Source organism: Agelaius phoeniceus, chromosome 26 (genome assembly GCF_051311805.1).
Source record: "Agelaius phoeniceus isolate bAgePho1 chromosome 26, bAgePho1.hap1, whole genome shotgun sequence".
NCBI classification, from domain to species: Eukaryota; Metazoa; Chordata; class Aves; order Passeriformes; family Icteridae; genus Agelaius; species Agelaius phoeniceus.
The window spans coordinates 1,664,008-1,680,732 of record NC_135290.1 but is presented as its reverse complement, the minus strand read 5'-3'; the positions used below and the strand labels follow the sequence as shown (position 1 = coordinate 1,680,732).

The window sequence follows — 16,725 nt, the reverse complement described above, 5'->3', positions numbered from 1 at the left end:
AGCCCCTGAGCTCTGGAGCCAGGCCTGACGCTGTGTGGTCTTGGCATCAGGCAGGAGTTAAATTTTCGCTGGCGTAAGTGGTTGTAGCTCTGTCAGAGCTTGTTTACAGCATCGGTGAGCTGGGCTTGTGGTGATCAATGTGTTGGTGTTCCCTTCACGAAAACAGAGGTGAAGCTCATGCTGATGCTAGGGGGAGTAATTAATTAGCCCCTAATGTAAGCTGCAGAGGCAGGCAGGTTTGCTAGTCTGGGTTGTGCCATCTAAGGGCTGTGTTCCCTTCTCTCCAGAATTTTCCCTCTGTTTGGATAACATAAATCCAAGGGAGGCCCATAAGGCAGCATGTGAGAGGTGCAGCAAGAGTAGCAATCACAGCTCTCTCCCTCAGTAACAGGCACAAGCCGCTTTATTCCCCTGGAATTTCTGAAAACAGCTCCATCCAAATCCAAAGTAGTTTCAGTTCTCATTTCTGTTCCTTTGTCAAGCAGGCAGTTTTCAGCAGCCCTGGAGGACCTGAACGAGGCCATCAAGCTGTGTCCAAACAACCGTGAGATCCAGCGGCTGCTGATGCGGGTGGAGGAGGAGTGCAGGCAGGTGCAGCAGCAGCAGCAGCAGCAACAGCAGCAGCAGCAACAACAGCAGCAGCAGCAGCAGCAGCAGCAGCCATCACCTCCACTCCCAGTGGAGCCAGAACCTGAAGCCCAGCATGAAGAGCTGTATTCTGTGCAAGATATCTTTGAGGAGGAATACCTCGAGCAGGATGTAGAAAATATTTCCATTGGCTTACAGACAGAGTCCAGGCCAAACCAAGGGCTGCCCATCATCCAGAGCCCACCCCCATCTCCAGCTCACAGGGACTCAGCCTATATTTCCGGCTCACCTCTTGGCTCCCATCAGGTCTTTGATTTCAGGTCCAACAGCTCCGTGGGTTCACCAACCAGGCAGGGGTACCAGTCCACATCTCCTGCTCTATCTCCAACACACCAAAACTCACATTACAGACCCAGTCCTCCACACACGTCCCCAGCTCACCAGGGCTCCACTTACCGCTTCAGCCCCCCTCCTGTGGGAAGCCAGGGGAAGGAGTATCAGAGCCCGCCGCCGTCTCCCCTGCGCAGAGGCCCCCAGTACCGCGCCAGTCCCCCCGCGGAGAGCATGAGCGTTTACCGCTCCCAGTCCGGCTCCCCGGTGCGCTACCAGCAGGAGCCCAGCGCCGTCTCCCAGCTCCCCGGCAGGCCCAAGTCCCCGCTGTCCAAGATGACGCAGAGATCCTTCCAGATGCCCCAGCTCCCCGTGGCCGTGCCGCAGCCGGGGCTGAGGCTGCAGCCAGCCAAGGCGCAGATCGTGAGGAGCAACCAGCCCAGCTCTGCCGTCCATTCCAGTACTGTCATCCCAACTGGTGCCTACAGCCAGGTTGCCCACTCGATGGCCAGCAAGTACCAGTCATCATCAGGGGACATGGGGGTCAGCCAGAGCCGCCTGGTCTACCAGGGCTCCATCGGGGGCATCGTGGGTGACAGCAGGCCCGTGCAGCACGTGCAGGCGAGCCTCAGCGCCGGAGCCATCTGTCAGCACGGAGGGCTGGCCAAAGAAGACCTTCCACAGAGGCCATCCTCAGCTTACAGAGGGGGGATGAGATACAGCCAGACACCTCAGATTGGGCGAAGCCAGTCCGCCTCCTACTATCCAGTGTGCCACTCAAAGCTTGACCTGGAGCGTTCTTCCCTCCCCGCCAACCAGCTGGGCTCTCCAGATGTGTCTCACCTCATAAGAAGGCCCGTCACAGTCAATCCCAGCGAAATCAAGCCTCACCCACCGACTCCAAGGCCTCTACTCCACTCTCAGAGCGTTGGCCTCCGCTTCTCCCCCTCCAGCAATAGCATCTCCTCCACCTCCAACCTGACTCCCAACTTTCGCCCCTCTGCCTCGATTCAGCAAATGGAGATTCCCCTCAAGCCAGCCTATGACAGATCGTGTGATGAGCTGTCTCCAGTGTCGCCCACGCAGGGGGGCTACCCCAGCGAGCCAGCCCGCTCCCGGACCACGCCGTTCATGGGAATCATAGATAAAACTGCTCGGACTCAGCAGTACCCCCATCTCCATCAGCAGAACCGGACCTGGGCTGTGTCTTCAGTGGACACTGTCATTAGTCCTACGTCTCCTGGCAATCTGCCCCAGCCGGAATCCTTTAGCCCACCCTCTTCAATCAGCAACATTGCCTTTTATAACAAAACCAACAATGCACAGAATGGCCATTTGCTAGAGGAAGACTATTACAGCCCCCATGGGATGCTGGCCAATGGGTCCCGGGGAGACCTCCTGGAGAGAGTCACCCAAGCCTCCTCATACCCCGACGTCAAGGTGGCAAGGACGCTGCCCGTGGCGCAGGCCTACCAGGATAACCTGTACAGGCAGCTCTCCAGGGACTCCAGGCAAGGGCAGACGTCCCCAATCAAACCAAAGAGACCATTTGTGGAGTCTAATGTGTAAAAGACACTTGTTGGAGTGAGACCCTCATGTTTTCAGCACACACTTCCAAGCTTGATTTCCATGCATACTATTATAATTATTATTATTCCTATTATTATTTTTATTTCTCTTTGATAGCTACATGATCAAGTTTCTCCGGTACTTTATGTGGTGGTCAGACAGCCATGCACGTGCTCCAGCCCTTTTGTTCCCCAGCTGACTGTGAAGCCAACATCAGCCGAGCCAGTATCATTTGCCCAATTCCAGCAAAGTTCCAGCCAGGATATCTTAGTCCATGGTGTGGGGTGGTCCAGAGATATCCCTACGCAGCAGGAGGTAACCAGCTCTTTTTCAAGAGACAATTGCCTTGGATTTAAATTGGTTTCTTTTGTCTCAGTGATCTCTTACTCAACTCTGATGGGAATTCCTAGGGAATTCCACAGGAGCCTTTCCCAAGGCTGCATCCACAGGTCCCCATGCCAGCCAGGTTGTTTGGCTCTTTGCCCCAAAGAGCAGATTACCCTCAGTGATGTGATTTAACACCAGTAGCTATGCACAGTACCCACAATACCCATTCTGATTCTGCTGGCTTACAGTGCTTTCATTCCTTATTTAACTTGCCACTGGCCAGAAGGGGTGGGGATCACACAGCACTTTGCTGCTTTCCAAGTACCTACCAGGTGCCCTCACACTGATTTCTTTGCTCTGGGGCATTTTACAAGCATTGAGGGTGTAAGGTTGGCCCTTTGTTATGTGTTTTAATCAGCCAAGGGAGTTGGCCAGGAACCTCTTGTGCATGAACTGGGGTTGCATTAACTTCTTCACACTCTTGGCAGATTTCACCTCACCCACAGCATTTGCACGGGGCAAGTCAGTGTTGGGGACTTCATCTGGGGGGGGTGTATTACTTGCAAGGAAGAGCAAAAATCTGACTTAGGAAATGGTATTCAAAGAGGAAAATTGCAATTCTTGATTTTTTTTTACTTTTTTTTTTATGATGAGTATGTAGAACATGGCATGGTGAAAGAGGAAGGGTCCTTCTGCAGTCCCAGGCCTGCAGCATCCCTTCCCTCTGGCTCAGTCCTGCCAGGGAGCAGGGACTGTAGCAAGGGCTGCGCTCCTCTAAGATTCTCTGTTCTTGAAATCCTGGCGAGGGACACCGTGTTCCATATCTGTACATGGCAGAGACCATGTGTTGCTTTTTGAGAAGCTGTAGTTCAGAGAGACCTATTTATAATTTATTTATGTTATCTATTTCAGGACATTTTCCAGTTCAGGTTGGGTTTTTTCTATTATTTTCAGTTTTGTAATCAAATGCAAGTCACATCAAAACAGCGCGAAAAGCAGGGGCCGGTTCCAAAATCCTTTTTATAGGATTTTCAAAAATTTTTTTCAATTAGTTGCTGAAAATTTCTTTTGAGGTGGGGGGAAGAACTTCCTTTACCGATTCCTTTATTCCTGGTGGGTTTGTAATCTGCCTTTTCTGTTCTGAGGGTGAAGGGTGGGATGATGGGAGGGAGAGTGATAACGCTGTAGCTTGTTTTAAAGCAAACTAGTGCCTGTTGCCCAATGCCAAACCTCACTCATATCAACTCTGGGGAGCGATTCAGTGCTGAGCAGGGGAGCGATACCTCCAAAGGGCTACTGAGAATTGACTGCAAGACTTCTTGAACCAAATCACGGGCTCCAGCCTCCGCTGGTGTGAGTGAGCATATCCCAGCAACATCACTGCAGCTGCACCCTTTCACACCAGCTCAGGACAGGGTCTGGAACTCTTTAAGCAAACCCTGGCTTTGATGGGGCATTTCTTTTTCCCTGTGTGTGGCTCAGCACATCTCATTGCTATTTCATTGCCTAACTGGCTCAGAGCAAGCTGGGACCTGCACACCTTGGGCCAGGGGAGGCTTGTGTTACATAGACACATGGTGAGCATTTGGAAGAGGGGGTTCCTCCATGAGTTTTGGCAGCTTTGGAGCGCCCCAGGGGCCATTTGGTCTTTGTCAAAGCCAGTATTTGGATTGAGGTTGGTGTTTTCTTCCTTGAGGTGCAACCCAGTGTTGACTCTGCTTTATCCCAGGGCTCTGTAAAATGGGGGCTGGCTGGGACCCCTTCAATGTGGGGACACCCAGGTCTGTGCATGGTTTCTCTCCTTGCAAATGGGGTGTGATGGTTTTCTTTATTCCTCTCATTTCTGAAATAACATGCTCTGTATTGTAAGGAATAACTTGATTTCTCCTCTGCATCCCACATGCCCGTAGCTGGGAGACGTATCCCGGGTCTGGAGCAGCATCAGTCACTTTGCTTAGTGCCTCCTATCCTCCAGCTTTCTGCCTGAGTGAGTGGCTTCCTACCTTTAGTTGCTTCTTTGAAAGGAAGAGGTGACCCAGTGGGGCCCTGTCCCTGTGCTATCCGGCCCAGGGAGACGCCGTGGCCGCAGGTGCTCCTCTCCCCTGCCCCAGGGTGGCGCAGGGGCAGTGACAGGAGAGCTGCCCACGCTCTGCTTTCGCCACTCGCTGCCTTGTGCTCCCAGTCCTGTCTTCAGAGCATCCCCCCACTGCACTCCTGTGTGTAACTTCCCAGTTTCTGAAGATGTTGTAAGAGAAAACAGCTCACGCTTTTAACACAACCACAAAGCTGAAGAAGGCTTGAAACACTGCAGCATGCAGGTTTTTCCACAATTCCACGTGTTACATTTTCCACGGGATTCTTGCACTAATGGTTTTCCATCTGTTCTCTCTGTAAATGGGTGCACTTTACTGTTTGGATTTGTTACTATGATAAATACTGGATATTTAAGTGTGAGTAGTGTCTTCATTAGAAAAATAGCAAAACAGCTCATGTCTCTTAGTGTATTTTTCAAAAAAAAAGAAGAGAAAAGAAACGAAGCAATGAATCATAACATTTATAGCACAAGAACTGACTCCTGTATATAAGCATCAACAGATTGAGTAATTTTTGAATACAAAATTATTTGCAGTGGTTTTAAAGCACTTCCCTGGCAATTCTCTTAGGGACAGTTGAGGCAGGATGGCTGCTGTGGTCACCAGGTGGGTAAGAAGCACATTTTTTCCTGGAAGAGCTGTTCTTGCTCAGTCCCCTACGTCTTCAAAGTCATGATTTGGTCTTTGCATTAGGAGAAGCAGAGGTCATTCTGTGTTGTGCTGGCATGGCCCTATTGTGCTTGGGGGAGCACAAGGTCAGATCTCACCCTGAGGGCCCTTCATCCTCTACTCTTAGATCTGGGTCTGACAAGATCACGCTCAGTTTCAGACATTGAGCTGTCCTATATGTCTGTGCTATGTATTTAATTACTTTTTGAGTAATTAAGATGCAGGTCAATGCTGCCAGCTGGTGCCTTCATGCCCTCCTGACTGCAGTGGTACCACTGGCAAGCCCCACCTTTGAGCAAGCAGGATTTTGGGTCCACCAAGAAAAGCAGGTTCTTGATGACATTGAAACTCCAGTTTTCATTCTTGGGGTACGTGCAGAAGGCAGTGCCAAAAGTGATGCTGAAGCTGACCCCTTTCTTTAGCCAAACTTCCCACCAGGTGTCTCTCATCCTCACCTGTGGCTGCTCTGAGACCCAGGTGTGCTGCCACAGAGCTGGAATCTTCTCTCCCAGCATCGGGTGTGGCTCTCTGCCCCATCCCTCATTGAGGGTTCATTGGCTCTTGCTTTTCTCCCAGGTCTGGAGGATGCTGTGGTCCCAGGGGAGTGGACACCCACATGGTGGGGGCTCTGCAGGGTCCCACCAGCCAGGCTGGGAGTGGCATCAGAGGGCTTTGGACATAGTCTTGAGTGGGCATCAAAGTGCTTAGGAAAAAGGGGGTTTTACAAAGATCCTTTGAGATCCGTCTCTGAAGGAGGTACAGCCTGAGCTGCCTTCTCTGTGTCACTGGTTGGGAGGACTGTGATGGTTCCAACAATCTGAAATGTGTGTCTGTCCATCTGTCTGTCTGCTGTGGCACCAGTGCCCAGCTCAGTCTGTTTGAGCACTGAACTTTTTGGTTATTTTTCTTTAACCTGGCTGTGAAGAAAGCCGTGTGGCTGGTGTGAACGTGTGAGCGTGCGTATGCCGAACACCGGAGTCGTGCTGGGATTAGGTCTGGAACCAGGGTGGGTGGTAAACTGGGAGCAGTTCAGTCTCCTTTGCAAAGGTTGCTGTATATTCAGGGTTACCCAGGAGAAGTCTAGCTAAAACCGAAGTGCCAGCTCTGCCTTATCTAGAGAACCAAGCAAGCCAGCGTGCCTGCTCGTCCTCCGCCTTCCTCGCCCGCGGGGGCCCATAGAGCGCTGCCGCGAGCTCCTTGGTGGTTGTACTTTGCTGTACTCTTGGGAATTCAAGGTAACTCTTCTACTGGTTTATCAGCCTTTACCCAAGGGCTTAGGGAAAGAGCTGCTGTACCTGCTGGGACCTCTGCAAATCAAAGCCTTCACCCCATGCCGGCTGCGCTTGGCAGGCTGGTGGAGGGTGTGTTGGACACAAAGCACAATGGTTGAAAGTGAATCTGCGTTTTTTTCAGCTTTATGTGAATAATTGCTGGATTTTCATTCAATCAAACTCTTTTTTCTAATATAAACCACTAAGGGCTCAATTCTTTAGCAAGATGCATTCGTGTCCAACTCTTGACTCTACAGCTGGATCTCACCAAACTGGTACAGACCGACCCAAGAGGTCACAGTGAGCGCGGCCGTCACGGGGAAAGCCAACAGACACCCAACCCACCAGCTGTGTCCTTCCTCCTGCTCCTTTTCTAGCTGTCACGGTACTGGGGAGTCAGCAGCCAGGTCCCATCTGATGGGATCACATCCTGTGGTTGTGAAAACAGAGGGCTGCTTTGCTAAAAGACTTTGTCCCTTTGGGTGATGCTGTCCAGGGACGGCGGTGGGGAGGCAAGTCAGGGTGGGAATGGGTAGGTGGGAAAGCCTCGTGCCCATAGAGCTGGGTCCCCACAGGTTTGCCTCGCTGTGCACTGCTCAGCCAGCCACTGAGAGCAGCACTGTGTGCTACATAAAGTCCATTGTGTTGCTACACTGATAAGCCAGAGACTCGTGTGGACTCTGCCAGTACTGCCGGGCTCATCCCTGTCCAGCCTTTTCTTTGCCATAGTGTTGCATTCAGCGTTCCATCTCCTTTCTGTCTTCACATCCGAGAGGATCTGAGTTGGGTACAAACACGTCCACTACACCTGCCTTGTGCTTTGTACAACTGCCTGGTCGCCATCCTCTGAGACACTTGCTGGGAAGATCTTTAAGACACTTAAATTTTCCTTTAGCTTTTCTATAATTCAGATGTAAAGGACTTTCTCTCTGTACAGTATATTATCCAATGCATGTTCTGTTCTCTCTGATATATTGAACACCACACAGTTGTGATATTGTGCAGTGGGAAGAGCAGCCCCTGCCAACAGCAGAGGCCTTCGCCTCTCATCTCTAAGGAAAGAAGAAAACATATTTTTTCCTTTGCTGTATTTGCTTGAGCAGAGTTTTCTTGTCTGTACATGTGAGCTGTGAGATAGATGTGAAAAGTTCAAAAGAATGCATTCCCCCCCCCCCAATGTATACAGATTGTAATCTGTACAATGAAAACTGTATGTATGAAAAAATGTACCTATTTATAAATGGTTAACACTTGGAAATGGTGTCTGGGCTGCTGTTTTTCCCACACTGGGGTCAGTGAAGGAGTGTTCTGATGCTTCTTGGTTTGGAAATGTTGGTGGGTTGGGTCTCACAGTCACTGCATGGGGGTGGGGACAGAGACCTGGGAACCACCAGGAGCGGGAGGTGACAGAGGCAGCGCCACTGCTGCCGCCAAAAAAGGCATATAATAATATAATGGATAATAATTGCAACACCCAGTGCATGGCCAGACCCTGGAGATGGGCCCATGGGGTCCCTCACAGCTACCACTGACAATCCCACCCCTAATGTCCACCCACCCTCCCCAGCCCCTCGGGCAGCTCCTTCCCAGCTGCCCTCGGCATGTGCGAACTCGAGGATACCCCAAAACTGCTCTGAGGGGGCAGAGTCAGGAGGACAGGGTTAGCTGCAAACATTTATTAGGTCAGGAGCATCCACTGAACAAACACATCATGCGTGGGGAGAAAACACTTCAGACACGAAGCTGCTGAGCCTGCACAGGCACAGGGTCACTCCAAAGCCCCAGGGAGCCCTTCTGGGGAGCGTCCCCCCGTGCTGAGGGAGAGGGGCTGCCAGTGAGTGAGACATCCCAGTGCTGGCAAACATCCCCTCTGCCAGTGAGTGAGACATCCCAGTGCTGGCAAACATCCCCTCTGCCCCCCAGCACTGGGAACAGCCTACAGGCTTCGGCCCACAATGCAGAAATCTCTGCTCCCACTCCATCCCCAGAGCAGGGAAGAGGAAGAGCCCAGAGATCCCTCTCCTGTGCCCCTGCCAGCCCCTGCCCACGGCACTGCCATTCCCACAGGGGTGGGATGGGTTCGGGGTCACCAGGGCCTGGACAGGGCAGAGCTTAGGATGATTAAGGCCAAGCCAAGCTGAGTCCAATGGGCAGCATTGCACCAAGCATGTCCTTCCCCAGCTGTCCTCGTCACCCTGGGCTGGGCAGAGATGCAAACCACCAGAGACAGGGGGCACAGGAACGTTTCAGACATCACAAGGAGCCCATGCTGGAGACCAGGAGCTGCAGATGTCACTGGCTGCCACCACCAGGGCTCTCTCCCTCTGTCAGGGTCTTGAAGTCCATGGACAGGGCCAGCTCCTCTGCCAGTGGTGGGCGCTTCCACTCCTCCCGTGTCAGCACGTAGCCCACCACCAGCCCAAAGGCCACCAGCAGCACCCCCAGGGTATTGGCCAGGATGCCCTCAGGCACAAAGTGGCTGTAGGAATCACTGCAAGCATAGAGAGGGATGCCCAAGCCTTAAGGGATGGGTGACCTATCTCTATCGTGGGTTGGACCCCCTCTTCATCCTCATCCCCATCCTCATCCTTCAGACACATACCATGGGAAAGGTCACCCACCTGATGTTGAAGAGGAGCATCTCAGTAATGCCCAACAAGCAGGAGGTGATGGAGAGGATGAAGAGGGTGATGCCAAAGAAGACGTGCTGGGGCTTGTACCAGCCTCTCAGCGAGAAGGAGGCACCGGGGAACAGAAAGAAGCCACAGCCCAGGAACCACTGTTGGGACACAGGGATGTCACAGGTGCTGCAGAGCCTCTTCCCTGCCAGGGGGGCCAGGGGCTTCCCACCCCTTACCTGCAGGAGGTAGAGCACGAAGGTGGCCATCCCACACCAGGAGTGCAGGCTGTACATGTCAGGGATGCCCTTAGCCCGGTGGGACTCGAAGACAGCGATGATGCCTGTGGAGAAGAGCCCATCACCAGCAGGGCTGACCCTGCCCAGTCCACCCTTCCCATCCCATCCCAGCATCACCAGCAGGGCTGACCCTGCCCAGTCTGCCACTCCCAGCTCAGCACCACCAGCAGGGCTGACCCTGCCCAATCCACCCCTCCCATCCCAGCCCAGCACCACCAGCAGGGCTGACCCTGCCCAATCCACCCCTCCCATCCCATCCCAGCACCACCAGCAGGGCTGACCATGCCCAGTCCACCCCTCCCATCCCATCCCAGCACCACCAGCAGGGCTGATCCTGCCCAATCCACCCCTCCCATCCCAGCCCAGCACCATCAGCAGGGCTGATCCTGCCCAATCCACCCTTCCCATCCCAGCACCACCAGCAGGGCTGACCCTGCCCAGTCCACCCCTCCCATCCCAGCCCAGCACTCACCCACGAGGGCGATGACCAGGGCCAGGCCGTGGAGCAACGCGTGCAGTGCCTTGGTGGAGCGCTTGGCTTCGTGCCTGAACACCCGGTACACCAGGAGAGCTGCACAGAGAGGGTACCTGAGCATCCACAGGGCTCACCCAGCACTGCCCGGGGATGCTGGTGCGCCTTCCCCGTGTCTTTTGTCACCACTTTGTCCCCTTCATTCCCTGCCTGACTACAGCTGCAGGCTTTGGAGGCTGCAGCTGGGACAGGGCACGCGTCCATCCCCCCGTTCTGCTCACCGTCACCTTGGAGGAACACCATGCCCAGCACCATGCACAGGGGGTGGGCGTTGAACTGCAGGGGGCTGTGCCAGGCCACGCCGCCCCGGTAGCGGCCCAGCCAGGCACCTGTGGTGCCCAGGAGGGTCAGGCCCAGCAGCTGCGACACGGCCACGTATGCCGAGAGCCCGCTGGGGCTGGGGGGCGGCGGGGCCCCATCCATGGCAGCCTGCGGGGACAGAGAGGAGGGGGCAGCGAAGCCACAGTGGCCCCAGGCAGGTCCCGGCTGGCCGAACCTGGGCTAAGCTCCGGCCCCGAGCAGCGTCCGTCGCCTCTGCTCCACCCTCACCTGCCACGGAGCCGGAGCTTCCTGGTCCCGCTGCGTCACCCGCACCTGGAGGTGGCTCCCAGCCGCCACGGCACACCCAGCCCCGCGCTCCTGCACCTCCTGCCTGCTCCTGCCCTTCTTCCCAACCCTCCTGCCCCTGCCTAAGCCCTGCCTGCCTCATTCCTCCTGCCCCAGCCCTCCTGCAACAACCGCCCCTCCATCCACACCCCTCCATCCTTGTCCTTCTGTGCCTGTCCCTGCCTCCATCCTTTTCATCCCCATCCCTCCAACACTGTCCCTCCATCCCCATTCCTCCCACTCCATGCCCATCCCATGTCCCACCTTCATCCGCTCCCAGACCCCCTCAACAACCCCCAAACCCTGAGGGGAAGGAAATGCAGGGATAAGCAAGGCACCCCCTCCATGGTAAGAGCAATGGCCCTTGGGGACATGGGGCTGACTGAACATCTGTGCTGAGTGTGTCTGGGGGGACACACACACATGGTGTCACCCAACCACAGCTACACCAGAGACCCTTCCCATGCACCCCACAGCTCACCTGCTCTATGCTTGGTGCTGGGTTATCCCTCAATGGACCGGAGCCACCTCCACCACTGCCACAGCCACTCCTCCTCTTCCCTGGCACCTGGAGCCAGCAGGTCCACCGTCCCCTCTGCCCTGGCCCCTCTGCACTGCCTCTGGGGAGGAGCCCTCTGCCAGCTGTGGCAGACGGACCCACGATGCTGCCAGGACTGGGGGAGCGTGGAGAGGGGGAATGCATTAAGACCACGCACACACTTTATTCCCAGCCACCTTTATTGGATCAGCCAGATAAGTGGGTTAAGGGAATTGGTTTATCCCATTAAGTTGCACTGCAAAAACCGCCTGTGTCCAGCCTCACTGCCTGGGGCCATGGGGTGCTCTGTGGGATGGGCAGGGGGACCAGGCTGGGAGGGGGGACAATGAGAGGCACTGGGATATCACAACAGCCTCCCCCAAACTCTCATCACACCCAGGGGCTGCTGACACATCTGGGGGTGGCAGATGGGGACCCATGTAGCCCTGTCCTGCCTTCCCACCAGATGCAAACATCTGGCCCTGCTGGCAGTCACACAGGGCAAACACAGTTCCCAACAGCACTGAGGATGGAGGGACAGGCAAGGAGCACCCCCAGCCACAGGGCCTGGCAGCAGGACACAGGGCATGCCTGTGGCAGTGGGATATTCTGAGTTGCCCATTAGCCACCACTGAGTGCTGGGAGAACTGGAGGTGACTGGACCCCTTCCAGGACCTGCTGCTCCCCTCCCAGCCTCTGTCTCCCCTGCACCCCCAAGCACATCCACAGTTCCCCCTTCCCAGGGCAAATCCAGTGCTCCTCACATTTGGCAGGGTGTTTTCTCTGGTTAATCCGGTTAACCCACATGCCCTGGGGGGAGGATACACCTTCAGCCTGGCCCCCCTCACCTCACGGTGGCCTCTGGCTGGGACTCTCCAAAATGCCAGGGGGGCTCAGGGACTGTCTCTGCTCCCGATGGGGGCTACACGCTCATGCAGGGGAGGGGATTCTCTCTGGTTCATAGCTGAGGAGGGTCTGAGTGACAAATTGGAGGGGCTGAAGGCAGATCCCCACAGGGGCTGAAGGCAGATCCCCACACGGGCTGAAGGCAGATCCCCACACGGGCTGAAGGCCGATCCCCACAGGGGCTGAAGGCAGATCCCCACAGGGGCTGAAGGCAGATCCCCACAGGGGCTGAAGGCAGATCCCCATAGGGGCTGAAGGCAGATCCCCACAGGGGCTGAAGGCAGATCCCCACGGGGGCTGAAGGCCGATCCCCACACGGGCTGAAGGCAGATCCCCACAGGGGCTGAAGGCAGATCCCCACACGGGCTGAAGGCCGATCCCCACACGGCTCCCCCGTGTTCCCCACCCTACCTGTGGGTGCCGGCTGATGCTGCCTGTGCCGGGCCCTGCGGTGACAGTGTCTGAGCAGGGACAGGGCCACGGCGTTGGCACGGCAACGCAGCGATGACAAAGCGAGGGGGAGCTGCACCCCAGCGTGGCTGCAGGGGGAGGCTGTGAGGAGCAGAGGCAGGGGGGCCACAAAAGTGACAGCGGGGGGATCACCACCGAGCAGAGGGTGTGTGTTCTGGGGACAGTCCCTGAGGAGATGGCTCACTAACAGTGTGCGTGACACCCCCACACCCTCACACTGTTCCAGGCACCCCCTGAGCCCCCACCTGCGCCCTATGACACCCCAAACAGGCCAGGAGCACCAGGCCCTACCGGCCCGGCCCAAGGCCCCTGCACTAGGCCAAGGACTGGCCCCTGCACAGGGCGTTTGCCACCATTTAATTTGTGTTCGGGCCTTGCTGGCTCATCCCTGCACCCACCAGCAGCCCTAGAGTGACATCCTGGGAACCAGAGCCCCTTGGCTGGGCTGGTGGGTTGGGAAATGGCAGAGGGGAATGGCACAGGGGAATGGCAGAGGGGAATGGCAGAGGGGAAGGGCAGAGGGGAATGGCAGAGGGGAAGGGCAGAGGGGAAGGGCAGAGGGGAATGGCACAGGGGAATGGCAGAGGGGAAGGGCACAGGGGAATGGCACAGGGGAATGGCACAGGGGAATGGCAGAGGGGAAGGGCACAGGGGAATGGCACAGGGGAATGGCACAGGGGAATGGCAGAGGGGAATGGCACAGGGGAATGGCAGAGGGGAAGGGCAGAGGGGAATGGCACAGGGGAATGGCACAGGGGAAGGGCAGAGGGGAATGGCACAGGGGAATGGCACAGGGGAATGGCAGAGGGGAATGGCACAGGGAAATGGCACAGGGGAATGGCAAAGGGGAATGGCAAAGGGGAATGGCACAGGGGAAGGGCAGAGGGGAATGGCACAGGGGAAGGGCAGAGGGGAATGGCACAGGGGAAGGGCAGAGGGGAATGGCAGAGGGGAATGGCACAGGGGAATGGCACAGGGGAAGGGCAGAGGGGAATGGCACAGGGAAATGGCACAGGGGAATGGCACAGGGGAATGGCAGACATCACCCCCCGACCTCCGTCTGCCTCACCGCCAGCCCTCCCAGCACACCGGGCACATCCTGCACTGCCTGCGGAAAATCCCTGAGGGAGAAAGAGCCTGGAGGCCCGACATGAGGGGAAACAAGGGAACTGGGCGGAGAGGAGAGGAGTCCCCATTTCAGCTTTTCCTGGCCGAGTGCGGGCAGAGCCCCCGCTGGTGCAGCACCGGGGCGAGCAGCACTCCCGGACCACCCCCCTCGCTGTGTCTGTGTGTCCGTGTCCCTGTGTCTGTCCCTGTGCCTGTCCCTGTGTGTGACACCGCTAGATGTCACCAGGAGCCCGCGGCGCGCAGCGGCCTGGGGAGAGAGGGGAGGGACGGAGGGAGGGAGCGCCCAGAGATCTGGAGCATCCTCGGCTCTGGATCACCCGCAGGGGACAGGCAGCAGGCACGGAGCGGGTAGGAACGGCAGCAGCCTTAAGGCTGGACCCCCAGAGGGACCCCCAGAGCCAGAGCAGCCCAGGGAACCAGCACACCCTCACTCACGTTGGGGTTTGCAGCCCCCTCTGCCCTCGACCACCCACGGGAGCTTGGAGCATCCTGGCACTTGGAGCGGCTGGTGGCACCTGGGGCTCCCGTGGTGCAGAGGATCGGGTGTAACAGCCTCTGCTGGGGTGCAGGGCTGCTCCCCCAGCCCTTGGAGTCTGCTGTCACCCACACAAAAACCCTGAGCAAAGGCACCCCAAGTCCCAGCTGAGACCCCCACCAGCATCCCCATTCCCTTCTCCCTGCCCAGCAGGGACTTGTGCTGGGGGACACAAACCCCAGGAGATGGGGACCCACCACCACCCATGGTGATGATTCAGCAGAACTGAAACCCCACTGCAGCCCCAGACCCTGATGGAGACCTGACACAGCAGCAGCAAAGTCCGGGGCAGAGTCCCAGAGCCACCACCCCTGGGAGCAGAGGGAGGTGAGGCACAAGATAGGGGGTATGGCAGTGCCACAGGAGTCACTGCTACCATCCAGCCTCCACTGGGGCTTTATCTCTGCTTGGAAAATGGTTTATGGCAGAGTCATCTGCTAAAGCCATAAAAACCACCATAAACTGAAAACCTTCAGCCACCGGGCTGTGCCATGGCTGGGATGGGCTGGGCAGAGCAGAGGGAGGACTCCCCCCACCACAGCCCAGCTGAGACCCTTGGAAAATCCACAAAGGGGATGAGATTTGGGGATTCATCCTTTAGGATACTTGGCAGGACATAAAGTTTTGCCCTGATGAGAGCAGCACTGTGTAACCCAATACCAAATAGGTTTAGAAATGTTTATAAACATGTGTCCAGCTGAACTATCTCAACTTCCAGCAGACAAGGAAAGAGAACAGACCTTAAGCCTTCAGGATTAAATGGAGGTGGATCTTGTCCCATCCATACAGCAGGAACAATGGCAGTGTTTGCTGAGGGGCCATGGTGGCAGCCAACCCAGGGACAAATGAGCTGCTTCACTGCTGAGTTCCTCTTACCAGGGAGCAGCAGCCATTTATAATGAGCTCTTTAATTAAAGGCATTGCCAGGGGCATAATGGCTTTATTAAATCTGCTTGAGCTTTCCCCAGGCTGGAGGTAATGAAATCCTTGCGGCACTGCTGGCATGGGGATGTGTCACCTAGGGACCAGAACCTGTGCTGGCTGTCCTGGCATGGACCTGCAGGTTGAGGGGATGCTTGAGAGCTCTTGGGCTGCTCAGGGCTGCCCAAGGCTCCTCAGGGATGTTCAAGGCTCCTCAGGGATGCTTGGGGGGTGTTCAGGGATGCTTAGAGGTGTTCAAGCATACTCAGGTGTGCTTGGGATTGCCACAGATTCCTTCAGATCAGTGAGCTGAAGTGGCTCTGGAGATGCTGCCCCAGCTCTCCAGCTGTTGGCTGAGCTGGAATCTGTTCCAGGTTGGTCCTGGGATGCCAAGAATCCAGGGATCAATAAGAGCATCATCAACTGATAATTCATGGAAAAACCAGCAGTTCTTGTCCTTGCCCAACTGTGCCTCCCACCTTGGCATGGGCATCTTCCCTCTCTCCGCTACAGATTATTAAATTACCATTTTGCTGATCTAACTTCTTTTGGTTGGTTTCTTTCTTCTCCTTCCTAAATCAAATTCTTATTGCTAAGAAATGCTAATTTGCAAGATGCCTCCCCTGAGGACTGCGATTCAAGAGCCCAGCTGCCTTGGAGGAGCTGAGGTGCAGCCTGAAACAACCTCAAGCTGCTGTTCCATGTGAAACCCCAAACCTGGGGCTAAATTCACCGTTTTTCACTAAACATAAGAGAAAAAATAACAGTCCTGTTGGAAGGTTCAGTGGCTGCCAAGAGGGTGGCTTGGGATTAAGCACTGGGTAACATCAAAAGGGCTGATCTCCAGCTCCCTGGGAAGCTGTGAGGGCTGAAAAACAGGTAATTCCCAGCTGGGACAAAGCTTCCTCAAGAACCTGGATCCTTCCCAGGCTGCAAATCAGCTGGAAAAGACTCTGGTTCTCCTCCTGGCAGCAATTAAGCCACCCTGTCCTCCTCCTCCCCAGGAACACAACTTTGCTGCGTGGGGTGGGCGATACAATCAGCCCAGCGCAGCCCCTGCAGACGCTTCATCTCCTTCAGGGGAGGCTGAAGGCAAGTTTATGGCCATTTTTTAATAGCAGCTTGGATAAACAGCGTCGATAACCCGTGCTGGGCTCCCAGAGGATGATTAATGCTGCAGGAACAGTCACGCTCGCTCGCCTCGGGGCTGGGATTGTTTTCATTTATTAAAGGTGGGGGGGTAATAATGGACTTTGCCGTGTTTTATTGGGTTGATAGGTGCAGAGGGGAACATGTTGGCCTCTTTGCTCACCCTGTATCTTGC

The 16,725-nt window shown here is 55.7% G+C and overlaps 2 protein-coding genes across 8 annotated transcripts in view; one reads left to right on the top strand and one right to left on the bottom strand.

Annotated features, from left to right (window-relative positions):
• The window catches only part of TANC2 (tetratricopeptide repeat, ankyrin repeat and coiled-coil containing 2), a 146,665-nt gene extending 138,560 nt beyond the window's left edge, over positions 1-8,105 (top strand). For all 7 annotated transcript variants that reach the window (XM_077190752.1, XM_077190750.1, XM_077190751.1 and 4 more), the window contains one exon: positions 486-8,105. In XM_077190752.1, coding sequence (XP_077046867.1) covers positions 486-2,487 — 2,002 coding nt within the window. In that variant the 3' untranslated portion in view covers positions 2,488-8,105. The remainder of the gene's footprint in view (positions 1-485) is intronic.
• Positions 8,106-8,508: 403 nt separating this feature from the next.
• Positions 8,509-12,900, bottom strand: CYB561 (cytochrome b561). Its single transcript, XM_054649649.2, has 7 exons — positions 12,758-12,900; positions 11,384-11,576; positions 10,518-10,725; positions 10,237-10,335; positions 9,705-9,808; positions 9,469-9,626; positions 8,509-9,338 (listed from the first exon to the last, which is right to left on the bottom strand). Exons 3-7 carry the CDS (start codon positions 10,717-10,719, stop codon positions 9,140-9,142), a joined length of 762 nt encoding a protein of 253 aa, XP_054505624.2. The 5' UTR covers positions 10,720-10,725; positions 11,384-11,576; positions 12,758-12,900; the 3' UTR covers positions 8,509-9,139.
• Positions 12,901-16,725: the final 3,825 nt, after the last annotated feature.